This window comes from Micrasema longulum, unplaced genomic scaffold, assembly GCF_059751315.1.
Source record: "Micrasema longulum isolate JH-2025_06_02 unplaced genomic scaffold, ASM5975131v1 h1tg001659l, whole genome shotgun sequence".
NCBI lineage: Eukaryota > Metazoa > Arthropoda > Insecta > Trichoptera > Brachycentridae > Micrasema > Micrasema longulum.
Genome location: NW_028278838.1, coordinates 307,678 through 322,476, shown reverse-complemented (window position 1 = coordinate 322,476; position 14,799 = coordinate 307,678). Strand labels below are relative to the sequence as shown.

General features: G+C 32.9%; 1 protein-coding gene across 1 annotated transcript; it reads right to left on the bottom strand.

The window, feature by feature from the left end:
• Positions 1-3,971: 3,971 nt before the first annotated feature.
• On the bottom strand, positions 3,972-10,013 carry lolal (longitudinals lacking protein-like). The gene is made up of 4 exons (XM_088237160.1): positions 9,825-10,013; positions 9,297-9,451; positions 6,414-6,500; positions 3,972-5,248 (listed from the first exon to the last, which is right to left on the bottom strand). The coding sequence occupies exons 2-4, from the start codon at positions 9,390-9,392 to the stop codon at positions 5,039-5,041; spliced, it is 393 nt and encodes a 130-aa protein (XP_088093286.1). The 5' UTR covers positions 9,393-9,451; positions 9,825-10,013; the 3' UTR covers positions 3,972-5,038.
• Positions 10,014-14,799: the final 4,786 nt, after the last annotated feature.

The window sequence follows — 14,799 nt, the reverse complement described above, 5'->3', positions numbered from 1 at the left end:
TCATGCAATCCATTTAATTTAGCTGGCGGTTGGCGAGCCAAAAGTCAAGAAAAGCAGTCGCCATAGTAATTGTAACTTTTTTGTATTAGAAACTCCTTACTATTTTGCAAATGCAATATATTGTATTATTTTTTATAGTAAACGCCGATTTTTCGCCAGTGAACTGTATTTATTTATGAGGAAAAAAAAACAAATTGACACGAGCGTTGACTTAGAGATTACACACGCGTTGACTTATGATTGCGATAACTTAAGCATGTTCATTACTGTTCATTGTGATTGCTCAAATGCTTAACATGTTTTTAAGCACGTTGATAGTTATTTGTGATTGAGCTACTGGGTGTTAACTGCTGTAATGAGGAAGTTCAATATTTTTTTTTATTAATAGACCATTAAACTAAGCTTTTTAAAAAATATATGTATTGTATTATCAGCGCTACGAATTTTTAAGTTTTGAATTTCTGAAACTACGCGGTGTGTTACGTCTCAAGTTCTCTTCGCTTCTTCTCAGCAAGTCTGCCAATAGGGTCTTATCACATTTTGAAAAATTATTTTTGTTTTTAAATAAGCAAAAAATTACAACGATATATTGATATTTTTTTCGTGCGACGTCATATAAATTTTCTAGAACGGTTTAAAATACGCATGTTTTTTAATAAACCAAAAACGAGACGTTTTGCGGCCTGTAGGACAATCGGCTCGTATGACGTTTTGGCGCTAAAATTGTAAGCAACGTTTATTAGAAGCGCAGTCGGCAGTCAAAAAGCGTGACGTCAAAATGACGTGATACCAACTGTAGGCCGTTTTGGATGTGCTCATTTTTAAAAACGAAAATTATAAATGAAAACATGTTTTGAATAAATCGATAGTTATATCAATAGAATTGTAAAAATTCGCTTTAAATATCATATCTTCCGTGCGCGGAAAAAAGGGCTTAAGTAAAAAAAAAAAGTGTTGAGCGTGTCTTAAAATCGAGAACAGCTGCCAAATCATAAGGATTCAACTGTTTTGAGTAATATTTTAAAAAAATTATCCTCAACATTTTGGGTTTATTAAATATTGCATTTAATTTTATTAATTCTTTTATACCATTTTATGACTTAAGCCCTTTTTCCCGCGCACTGAAGATGTATTTAACGTTATTTCCGACTTGTGAAAATACCCTATTGGTCCGTCGACGTACCATAATCCGGAAATCTTTCACAACTGTTTTATCATTGGTCGATTCATATGAACAAGTGACGTCATTCAAGGTAGTTCGTTTTCATTAAAATATTTTTAAGAAACTTTGCCATACAATTTAATGCTCTAATTTTTACCGCGTATAAGAAAACATTTTTTTGTATCCAATTTCCCGTAGGGCTTAACTTCCTCGTTCACCACCTGGGGTGGTATTCCAAACGCTCTCGCGGCTGTATTATCTCGCATATTTATATACAAAATACACAAGAAAAACTGTTTTCTCGTGCCGCGAGAGCGGCCCAGAATAGCACCCCTGGACCTCTTGTAATGTAAAAAATATCAATAAAATAATGTCCTTTACGCATTGCGGATTACACAATTCTTAAGTTCCATGAAAGTTTAGCTTATAATATAACATCATTGCAAAATAAGTGTTACCATTTTTTACTACAATGTTTATTTTCTTTTGAAGCGTAAGACAAATGAACTCGCCTGTGTTGCAAAACATCTGAAACAAGTATGTACACTATAAACTGCACCACAATTAATCAAGTAAATGTTTTATAATAATTTTTTGATTAATTGGTTTTTGCTAATCTATGTGCTAAGTGTGGAATCCCCCATCTCAATGCAAAACTAACAAATGAATAACATAAAATTTATATTTGAAGCGCTAACTTTGTGATTATTTATTTATAATAAAATAAATAAAAAACAATTTAGTTTATTTCGTATTTTTTTCTACCGACTGGTTTCTAAGCTACATAAGCTTCTTTATCAAGGTATACTTAAATAATTTATTTTATTTCATTTATTTATATGTCATCATTTCAATGGGCATTTTTAAGGCCATAATATGTATACATGGAAAATTTTGGAAAGACACAATGGTATACAGTAGACTTGGTGGGAGTGGAAGCGGGAGAGAGGTGTTTATAATTGAATTTGTTTCAGTGAACTTATGAAAGAATATGTAATCGTATTACAGAAGTAAAAAATATTCTCACATCTCACATCTTCGAGATTTGCACTGGTTAAAAACCCCAGAGAGAATAAAATACAAGCTTTGCTGGACAGTATTCAAATCCCTTCATGAAATGGCTCTGAGATACCTATCGGACCTTTGTATTAGGGAAAATACATGTCAAATAAAATCTACTCTTAGGTCAGCATTTGGTTCAGGCAGAGGAAAACTTGTCCAAATCCAGCGCTCCCCGAACACTAGGTTCGGAGATCGTGCTTTTGCCGTTGCCGGCCCCTCTGCCTGGAACCGATTGCCTTCAAACTTACGAATCATCGACAGTCCCAGTCAGTTCAGATCCCAACTAAAATCTCACTTCTTTAGTTTATCATACCCTCAATTTTAAATCAGAAAATATAATATGTCACTTTAGCTTAGTTAGAATGTAAGTTTAAGTATACAATTGTTAAGTGCCCTTGAGGTGATTTTTCACGAAAATAGCGCTATATAAATCAGCCAATTATTATTTACTTGTTATCAAAGAAATCAAGACTGGTATGTTTGTTGGCAGACCTAAGAATTCCGGGCATAGGGGAATGAAAACCATAGTTAGTTCTATGGTTATCGGTATGAAAGAGTGAGTTTTGTCTGAGGTTTCTAGTTGGGATATTTAATTTTATTGAGCTCAGTAGTTCAGGCGCATCAAAGAGTGAGCTGAGAATTTTAAATAGGACGAGAAGAATTAACTAATTCTATCCTATTTTATTTTTACAGTGATCACTAAATATTACATTATTGATACATATTATGGAACTAACAAGTCAAGTGTTTTTGTCATGTTGTTCTTTTAATGACGGGAAGTGTGAAGTGAGATGGATACGATCATCAAAACTAGACAGGAGTGGACTAAAAGAAATATTGTTTATTTGGTTATTTATTATTTTTTTCTTATTAAGAAGCTTGTGTAGCTTTCAAACCTTCGGTAGAAAAAATAGAAAATAGGTGGTTGTAGACAAAGTTGGGTTATATTTATTTTATAAAAATGAATAATCATTTTTAAAAAATACATATATTTGGGAGACATGAGATGATTCCACAGATAGTACAGAATATGAATTATTTAGAATAACGGAATGAAAGTGGTTTTATGAGGGCCAACAATTTGAATTTAAAAGCTTAATATTTTACATTTTTTTTTGTTGAAAATAATGACTGAGTGGAAAAAAATTATTGTGGCAAATGTAATTATTGTTGAATGGATTTAAAATAAAAATATTAATGTTAAAATCAATTAGAATTTATCGCAACAGAGAGGGAAAACATTTGTGAGAAGGGAATATGGATGTCTCAGCATTTACATGGCTCGCGACCCGTCGTTGTTCGATTTAAGTGGCCATTTTACACACCGAGTAACAACCATTCTGCTCCGTGTTTGAACATCCACGTTTCCTTCGAGCCGAAACCTTTATTGATGGGGGTGAGATCTGACTGAATTATTTCACCTACAAGGTTTAAAACAGAATCAAAATATTGTTTATAAAACCAACAGGTCCAAGAAGTAAAAAAGAAATAAAATTGTATTCAGGCGTTGTCCGGCAGGTGAAATGATTCAGTCAGATGAATTTCGCTCACATCGATCAAGGTTTCAGCTCTTTAACTTCACAAAAATCAACAAAAGAAATGTGAATGTCCAAACATGGGCAAAACGGTCAATGTTACACAGACAATGACAGGTCATAAGCCCTGAAAATGGCTAGACTAACATACCCCCTTATCTAAAATGTTTTTCCAGTCTGTTGCAATAAATTTTAAATAAAATAAATAAAAATTTCGTATTCAATAAATTTAATAAAAAATTTCACAAATTATTACATCTATGTTTAAAAGTCCATATTTCTTCTTTCTAACTCTCCTATCTGTTGACTTTTGCGAAGTTGAAGAGCTGAATCCTTTTTTGATGCGGGTGAGATTCACCTGGTTGAATTGTTTCACCTATTAGGCAACGCCTGAAAATACTTTTCTATTTGTATGCTTCTTTTATTTAAGCGTGTTAAACAGCCAAATCAGCCAATGACAGGTAATAAGCCCCGTAAATGCCTAGACTTACATATCTACAAGTGGGGGAACAATCACGTAAGTTAACTTTTTAATTTTTTTCATTTATTTGCACATCTTGTAGTATGCCACTATGTTTACACATGTTCCAAAATACGTAAGACAAATAACGTTATCAAAAATAATATTAATGTACTTTATTACAGAAAATAATTTTATCAGTTATCGGCTACAAAATAAGTTTTCTCAAAGAACCTTTTCTAACTTTATGCCTTTACGAAGTAACATCGAACAGTTGTCACATAACTTTGTATTCCCAATTATTAGCAATAATCCAATTCCTATTAGCATGGAGAAAAAGGGGACATTCTTTCAATGTTAGATTTGATTCCGGCAATGTTTGAGACACAAAAAACTCCTCTTCTCTCCTGAAAAGTAAGGCATTTTGACTCATGTGATCATTCCCCCACACAAAGATATTTCCTTCTCAAAAATAATCAGACTTTCTGTTGGAACAAATATCAATCTTGACGTCGAATGAGGGAGTCCACTCCAACAATTTATGAAATTGCTACGTAAATTATATATAAGCACATTAGTTTTGCATCAAGGTGCGGAATATTCAACGTACATATACATCTTCATTAAAAAATATAATATCTCTGAATGCGAAATGAAAAAAGGGTGAAAAGTTCGCAAACACTAAGCTGTCAAGGGTCAGATCTATTCTCTATAGTCTAAGAAAAATGTATTTATAATTCCGTCCGCGGCGGCGGTGGGTCTGCCATAGAGCGTCGCGCACCAGAGACAAAAGTAGAGTAGGGGGATGATTAATAATTATTATTTAATGTTGCCTTCCCTCTTGACGGAGGGCAGGGGGGGGGGCTCGGCGAGGCCCTTGACTTTAAGGCGGGCGGCGGTTTTCAGAAAGGCTGGTAACTGTTCTTGGGACACGTTCACCTCTCCGGCGTACATAAATTCGAGTATCGCTTGGAGATGGAGATACGATACATCTTTGAGAATGATTATTGGATGCTTTGACGGATTTTCCTGGAAAAAAAACAATGGTTTATTAACATAACGATTTCTAAAAATCTACTATATTTTTGTTGTAGGGTACACTATAACAGTAATATTTCCTTTATTTTTCTTCATTCCAACACTGTTTTTTATCGGCCATTTTAATACAGAAATAATTTGATGACAGTATTGACGATTTTTGTAGTAATTGACAAAATATTTTGATAAAATATCAATAAACTTCCTTGGTAAAGTTTTACTTTGTTCGATCTAGCCGGACCGAAGGGGGGGATTCGAATTCCCCATAGACCGATTTTAATTAGATAATTCAAGTATTATTAAAGCTATTTGCCTTATAATTTTTGAAATGGTGAAATTAACAGAAAGAATCATTTTCCTGTTTTTGTTTTTAAATAGTTTTTTTAATATTAAATCAGAAAAAATTACACAAGGGTCAATTTCACTTTATGTACATAAGCATTCGGCAAACTAACAAAAATGAGTAAAATATGTTTACAAGAAAATATGAATAAATTATTGCACGGTCATAAACACTTCCAACGTTTTATTCTCCCGATGCCATATACAAGTAGGCGCTGGGGTCGTTTGGTCCCCCCATTGGGATCAGGTGTAATTTTTGGATGCTTAGTGAGGGAAAAGTTAATTAGACCAACCAATTATATCTATATATACATAGTTGGATAATTTTTACAGCGCCATTTTTGTGAAAATCACCTCAAGAGCGCTGTACAATAAATAAGTATTTCTGCACATCTTGCAGCTACAGAGCGCATGGACGATTAGGATTCTAGTTCCTTCTTTCCAGTTATGATATATTTCAATTTTAACATATAGGAGCTAGGTTACAGGACGTCTTGCAGATACAGAGTGCATGGACGGTAAGTAATCTAGCCCCCATTTATATTTTGCTTTAATTTGACAATAAAGTAAAGTGTTTGAATTATATTAAAATAAAAACATAAAAAACACTTTTGTACTATTTTAAGACGAAATAAATAAAATAAAAAATTTATAAAAAACCATTTTGATCAAAAAGTGGAGACGCTTCCAGCTTCCCCGAGACTTTATGACAACCCATTCAACATTTTCAAACCTTCAAAGAATGGGTTATTTTGAGTTTCAGTCAGTCTCACTTTAGAAAGCCGGAAATCATCTCCACTTCTAGTAGACTTACCTCTAATAAGCTCTTGAAATATGGACTGCACGCCGATAGGACCATCTTGTGAGCTTTGCAAGTTTGCCCTTCACATGCTAACGTTACCTAAAATCAAATTTATGTTTAAATTATTGCAAAAGAGGAAAAACATTTTCTACTACTACCATCACGCCATTTCCCCGTAGGGGTAGTCAGAGGGAATGGAAAGCCACACAAGCTATCCTGGCATACATTACTAGCTTCTTCCACATTCATACATCTTGTCATACAAGCCCTTTGGTTCTGCCTGCTTTTGACATGACCAGTAGCTCAATCACAATGAACAATAATGAACATGCTTAAGTTATCGCAGTCATAAGTCAACGCGTGTGTAATCTCTAGTAAGGAGTATCTAATACAAAAAATGAAAATTAAATTACAATTACTATGGCGACTACTTTTCTTGACATTTGGCTCGCCAACCCCTGGTTAAATGCAATAAATAGCATGATAAATAATAAATAAATAAATAAACATGGCAGTTTTGGAATATTTTTCATATTCACACTAGTGAAATTGAAATATGTGATTGCCCAGCAGGATTATACATCGCGAAACGTAAATATTTTGACATTTAATATTAGGTGTTCGCGGATGATCCATTGTGATCGCGAATACGATAAACAACCACAGTGAGAAATTGTTATCACGTCGCTTATTAGCACGTCGATAGTTATTTGTGATTGAGCTACAGATTTAAGATTGTTGCCAAAATTGTCCGAAACCTGGGGTTGGGATGTGTCGGATTACGTTCGGCTATACTCGGGTGGAAAATTAGCACAGTTATAGCTATTGGACTATTGTCATTGTATATAATTAGTTATTGTATTGCCACTGTCTTAACATAAAAACTATCTTCTGTTCCCTGGTTAGCCCCACCACGAGTATTCCTCTGTTGTCTGGTCTCCATATTACGATGTTCACATCAAGAATATTGAATCAGTTCAACATCAATTTTTAAGTAAAATAGGGAGAGTAAAGACTGGAGGTTGGGCATATCCAGAGACCAATATACATATAATGAGGTAGAAACTAGCTTAAATATATCTTCTCTTCAAGACCGTCGAAATAAATCCGACCTTCTAGTCCTATTTAAAATATTTAACTCACTCTTTGATGCGCCTGAACTACTGAGCTCGATAAAATTTAATATTCCAACTAGAAACCTCAGTCAAAACTGACTCTTTCATACCGATAACCATAGAACTAACTATGTTTTTCATTCCCCTATGCCCAGAATTCTTAGGTCTGCCAACAAACATCCCAAGCTTTATTTCTTCCCTCCCACAAAGTCTACTATGTACCATTGTGTCTTTCTACTTTCTCATAGGGCTGAACAATAAAGTTCTGCCCAATGAGAAATTGGATATAAAAAATTTGATCTTATATGTGGTAAGAATGCATTCAAAGCATTCAATTGTACGGCGAAGTTTCTTGAAAACGTATGAAAAAAATATTGAAAATGATTTTCATAAAAGCTACTACTTTAATGTGGCTTTAATGCATTTCGAGTATTTTAAACTTATTTTATCAGGGATTATGAAAGGGTTTTTCAATAAAATGTCTGTAGCAGGCGCACGGAGCATGACAACTACTACTACTACCATCACGCCATTTCGCTGTAGGGGTAGGCAGAGAGAATGGACCGCCACACACGTCTATCCTGGCATACAATCCTAGCCTCTTCCACATTCATACATCTTGTCACACATGCCCTTCGGTTCTGTCTGCTTTTGACATGACCAGACTTAAGATTTTGGTTTATCTGATCATGCCACGTCTTCCCTGGTCGTCCTCGTCTCACGTTGCCGTTCATTTTCGCCATATATACTTGTTTTACCATTCTTTCGTCGTCCATTCGTTTTACGTGACCAAACCATCTCAGAGACCCTTTCTTTATCTTATCAATTATACTTGACTCAGATTTACACTCTCGCCTGATTTCATCATTTGGAGCATGACAAAAAAGGCAGTTTTTACTTAATAAATCACATTGAATCAGTCCAGCATCGCTTGCTTCAAAAAGTAGCGTGGATGCTTGGACTAGAGAGAGGTAATTATTCTTATGCAGATATAGAGTCAATGTTCAATATTCCTAATCTACAAAAACGTAGAACTAATATTGATTCCATATATATGTTCGGCATACTAAATGGTATAATCGATGTTCCATCATTACTGGGACAGGTAGAATTCCATATTCCGACTCGTAGGTTGAGAAACAATGAAGTACTGTTCACCGATCAGCATAGAACAAACTATGGCCTTGATTCTCCAATAACCCGACCTGTCTTGGTCGTATTGTTAACTCAAGACAAGATCTGAACTTTTTTGTTTCAAATTTACAGCGATTTAAACGAGCACTAAATAAATAGTCCAGATCTTGTCTCGATGTCCCTTATGTTTGTCAATGCTTCATTTCTTTTTTTAAAAATGTTTTTAACTATTCTTGTATTGTAATATTAAAACCCTATAAATTGTATAAATGGACAATGTCCGTTAATAAATAAATAAATAAGTTGGAAAAATTTCAATCAAACAGGTCAATCATCAGTAATATTGATTCTGTTGGAATGATGCAGTGATTTTATTTTGGTCCAATAAATGAATTGAAATAAATTTATAAAATTTCCTATTGTATGCGTGTTGCTGATATTTCTTTATTAAAAAAAACAATGCACAAGGTACACGCATGCAGCCAGTTCATACAATAATAATGATCATAATAATAAAACCGAATATTAAACTAACCTCCAATTCACTCGTAACTATTTTTGTAATTTTTTTTTCAAATCGGGATTATTATTTCAAACCAGAAACATAGAATACCGTGAGTTTGTTATTGTAAATAAAAATACTTACATCGGTAAAACTTTTTTCGTCTCTTAGGTGCCTAAAAGACGTAACCATATTCGTTTGGAAATCATTCCATTTGAGAAAGAACTGTTGGTCGCCCATTTTGGTATTTAATTCAATTATCTACACGAATTTCTCAATCCCAGAGTCAACTCAGCCGCCTGCGAAAGAAAAAAACACTGCAAATTATGTCATTACAGACACAAAGTATGTGGAAACACATTACCCTATGCAATCGGTGCATATGACATTTCGTATGTCAATATTTTCGACACGAATCCGGCATGGGGGAAATGTGGCGTTAATTGTGATTTTGGCGAATATTAAAGTTTGTGAGTGTGTTAAAAATGCATGCATGTTAGTTAAGTCAGCGCCATTTTTACCCTCGATGCATTTATCTTCGTAAACTAATGACAAAGTGCATACACAACCCTTCAACTAATTTTGGTAAACTTGCCAAATTTTCTAATGCAATCACTGCACAATTTCACTAAAAACGGTCACATATGTCATTAAATATGCGGGAGAACTCACCTTGAACGCGATTTATTATTTATTTTTTGATTTTCTTTCGTAAATTCGGCAATTTTGATATGCCATACAATTTATGATCTTTCCATGATACGAAAACCACAGATAATAAACGTCTAATTGTTAGAAACGTGAGCGCGTCCCTTTCGCACCGGTGCGTTGTCAAATGTGTTAGAACAGCAGATCCGATGTAAACTTTAGAAAGAGAAATGGCCACTCTCTATGGACGTAAAATTGAAGCATCATCGATGCGCATGTCAAACAACATGGCGATTAGATTTTGCTTTAAGAGGGAAATTTAAATTATTAACTGAAATTTTGTAGGGAATTCTGAATTAATGAATTTCGTATAAATTTTAAATGACTTCTTTGTATTCTGTACCATTATTTGAAGCTGTGTGTGATTTTATTTATTAGATAAACACACACTCCTAAATGATTAGTATTTCAATATAATATTACAAAATAAAATTCGTGTTTCCTTGACATTTCAACATTTAACAAATAAAATGTTGCTTTAAGAAAAATCTCCATGTATTTTTTTCTAATTAGTACCTAACTAGTCAGATACTTACCTACCTTATAATATTACATATGCTTGTGTCAACATATTATTTACGTTCGTTTGATTGAATTAAATTAATAAAGTAATTAATAAATAAATTGAAACTTTGACTTACATAGTTTTGTAATCAATAGATTTCATCGCATCAAATCTGATGTTGAAATCAACCGGCTTGTTTTTCAAAAGTCAGATTAAGAAGTGGCCCAATACCCAATACAAAAGAGGAATTATAAATTGTGGCAGAATACAAAATACTCAGGTTTAAGAAAAATCCAGTTTAATTACTTTGATATCACCGAGAATCAAATCATGGGCAAGATAATTATTCTGAAATAAAAAACTAGCCATAGAAAAACACAAAAATGTTCATAATAATATTTATTTATTTAATTAAAATTACACAAGAGTAAAATAGTACAAATATAGTTGTCTTTTATACATCTTTACAGATAGAAGTCTACATTATATAATACATTATAATTCTTTCAGTCCACGAAGATATTTTAATAGTCAAGGTACTTTGAGGAAAATTTAAAAAATACTGATATATTTAGGCTTATTTATTTACTTATGAAATAATTACTGTATTAAAAACAATCTACGCTGCTTCTAAAAATACCCAATTTAAGGTCTAAATTTATTGCACCAGAGATAAAAATAGTTCTAAGAAAGAAAAGTGGATTTTCAGGCATTTAGTTATTTAACTTTTTGTACATAATGTAAATGCCAAATGGAATTTTTTCCAACCAACCAATAAAATAAAAGTTTTCTTTATATAATTCAAGTTACAAAACATATTCAATAGAGAAAAAAAAACTTAAGATATATTAACATAGAAATAACCGTGTTTGTATATAAATTACCTTGAATCAATACTATTACCCAATGGGAAAAAGGAATATAGAGGAAAGAGGAAAGGAGGAAATATCAAAAAAGAGAAAGGAAATGTTTTTTCAGACAAGGTGATTCTAAGTGAAAACATGAAACTAAATATTCATAGATGGCGCTTTTATCATTTTTAATTAACATGTAACAACAGACATGAAGAACATTTTAGAGGAGGTAATACAGAAGTCTAGACATCTACAGGGCTTATGACCTGTCAATGGCTGGTTTAAGTTGCCACTTTACAGACCTATAGGTGGAATAATTCAATTAGATGAATCTCACCCGCATAAATAAAGGTTTCAGCTCTTTAACTTCACAAACATCAACAGATGAAAGTTTTGAAGGAATACAGATGTTCAAATGTGGGCAGAATGGTGAATGTTACACAGTGTGTAAAGTGGCCCTGTAGATGTCTAGACTTCTGTATTACCTCCTCTAAAATGTTCTTCATGTCTGTAGTTATATGTTCACATTGAGAGAATCCAGTCCTTGTCTACAAAAATTTAGACAAACTCAAAATACGGTAATTTTTTATTGAAAGCAATTTTTACATTTATTTTTAATGGAAATTTCACAAAACTTGGTTTGCGGAAACTTTACACTATATTAATTGTAACAAATATCATAACAATATAATTTAGGACCTTTTCACAAAATGGTGTACAAAACAAAAAATAGCTCGTTCTCTAATTTTTACCGCGCGTAAGAAAACATTTTTAAATCCAATTTCCCGTAGCACTGATCTTCCTTATTGATAATTAAAAGGGTTTACTAAGACAAACGTAAAAGTGGGATACATTTATCTGAAGCATTTTTATTAATTCGTACGTACATAAATGGCTTTGATATGCAGCGCAGATTACACCTCTATTTTATACACGCAATATATTTATAATAAAATATTTGTTAGTACTTAATTATTTAATAATTTATTACCTTAAATTATCGTAATAGGCAAGAGCTTACATATTAAGGTTTTTGCGTTAAATTTTCCACATCAGGGTTGTGAAATTGAAAAATTAGGAAATTAAAAAGCCCCAAATGTTGTGAAAATACAAAAAAAGCCTAGTATAGGTCGTTTCAAAGGCCATCAAACTCGTCTGATAAAGAAGGTCGCAGAAATTTATAAACATCCATATAATATTAATAGAGATGACGGAATACGCCTCGAATCATCATTTATTTATTTAATATTTTGTACACAATGTTATTTGTACATTGGCGGGCTTATTGCCAAATATCATTGTACCCGACATTGAATATAAACACAAAAACCTATACAACACAAACCAGCCGACTGCGGAACGGTACAAATTCCTAACACGAATCTTATACAGCTTTGAATTAAATTCAGTTTGAAATATTTAACTCAAAAGAAAAATTCTTTGAGCGATTACGAAGATACACTACCGATTCCCCACATTTAAGTTTTGGGTATGTACATCGATATGAAACAAGGGCAAGCGTACGTCACAGTATACATATCTATACACTAAAGGGACATAGCTTCAGTATGACGTCATAGTTAAAGATAAAATTCTCCCGACCGATTACGAAGAAACACCACCCCCACCACCAAGTGTTTGTGTAAATACACCGGTTTGTACTGACGGGTCTAGCACCCCTCGATACACATATCTACACATTAAAATTGACAAAAAATTTGTTCCACCGAGCATTTTTTTCTTTAATTACGACTTATTCTAATTTTTAATCGTTCGGAGATTGGCACTGTTTTTTTTTAAAGCTGATTAAAAATATGAAAGTGAAATAAGTAAATTTTGATGTCGAATTGAAGGGTGTTTATTAAAATATACACGAAAGATTCGTTTACTCTCGTATAGGTAACGTAACCTAAGTATAGGCCATCACAGTACTCACACAGACGTAAAGTTTGTATATAGAGTGTTACTTTTCTGTATAAATTATATTTTATTTAATTATTATTATTTATGAATATTTTTTAAACACGTATTTTATGTCCAACTTGTGGTATATTGGTTAACGCGTTTGGTTGCCGTGCATGAGGTTGACGTGAAATATTTATTCAAAGTGATTTTCACAGCAATACTTGGTGTTGATATGGAATTGGTATTCCATATCAACACGAAGTAGTAATATGGATTGAGTATTCCTATGAATAATATACTGTATTTTCAATAAATTTATGTTTTGAAGAATGTGAAAAATATTGTAAAATTAAAAGAGAATACTAAGGCCCGAACGGTTCGTAGCAATACGGTTTTTTCTAGTGGCGCGTCGTAGGAAATGTATTACAAAAAAATATAATTAATACTATTTTTCACGCTTTAAACATTTGAGATTTTCGTGCTCATTAAATGCATTAATACAATAAATATTGCAACATTAATTATCTGTTACTTATTTCGATGGTATAAAATATTCATTTGACATAAACGTTTTCTTAGAATTCGGTCAGCATCTCTACGAAGTAATTTCTATCAAGTGGACATTACCAGGGTTAATATGCCGGCAATACTCGAAAGGAATTTCTAAAATATTTTACTATCTGAAATAATTGTATGTTCACAGAAATGAATTAATAAAACCGTTGCCTCCTTAATCGTTTTTATATAAATTGCTAATTAAATTAATTGATTTTCATTTCTTTCTTTCATTTCATTAGCACAGGTCAAAAGGAAAGTTTTGTGAAATTGAAATATAATAATATTTTCGGGAATAACATTAGTTTTAATTTTTGCTTTGTCATTGTAATCCATGTTTTATATTTATGATATTATATTTTAAATGCATACAGTAAAATACTCAATATATTATTTGCCACGAATCTCTCAGTAAACAACATTTAAAACATTTAAAAAATGTATTTAATAATGAATTTAAATATCATACAATACTTGAGTTAGGGTTTCTCTAATCATATCTGGGAGTACGGCCCGTTTCACACAGCGGTGAAAATCCGAACGGCACAATAATGTAACCTAAGGTGGGTTGATATTTATGGTATTCAAGTTATTTTTCAAAATTACTACTACTACGACCATCACGCCATTTCCTCGTAGGGGTAGGCAGAGATAATGCACCGCCACACACGTCTATCCTGGCATATATTCCTAGCTTCTTCCACATTCATACATCTTGTCATACATGTCTTGTCTGCTTTTGACGTGATCAGAATTAAGATTTAGGTTTATCTTAATTTTTTTTTAGAAAAATAAATATTTGCGTTCTATTTTACGCAAATATTTCATTTTCAGGGCCATTTGCAACGAGTTGTATTAGAAACTCACTATTAGAAAATGGGGATCAAGTTGGGGTAGAGTGGGATTCGAACCACGGAACTTTGATCCGTGAGTCCGAGACACTAGTCTCGGGACCACAACCGATTAATCTGATCACGCCACGCCTTCCTCGTCTCACGTTACCGTTCATTTTCGCCATATACAGGGTGTTCTTTAAACCCTGTCACATCCGAATCCACAATGATCAGTATGGGCAAGAAGACATATTAGCATATTTAAAAAAATATTTAGAACCAAGAGA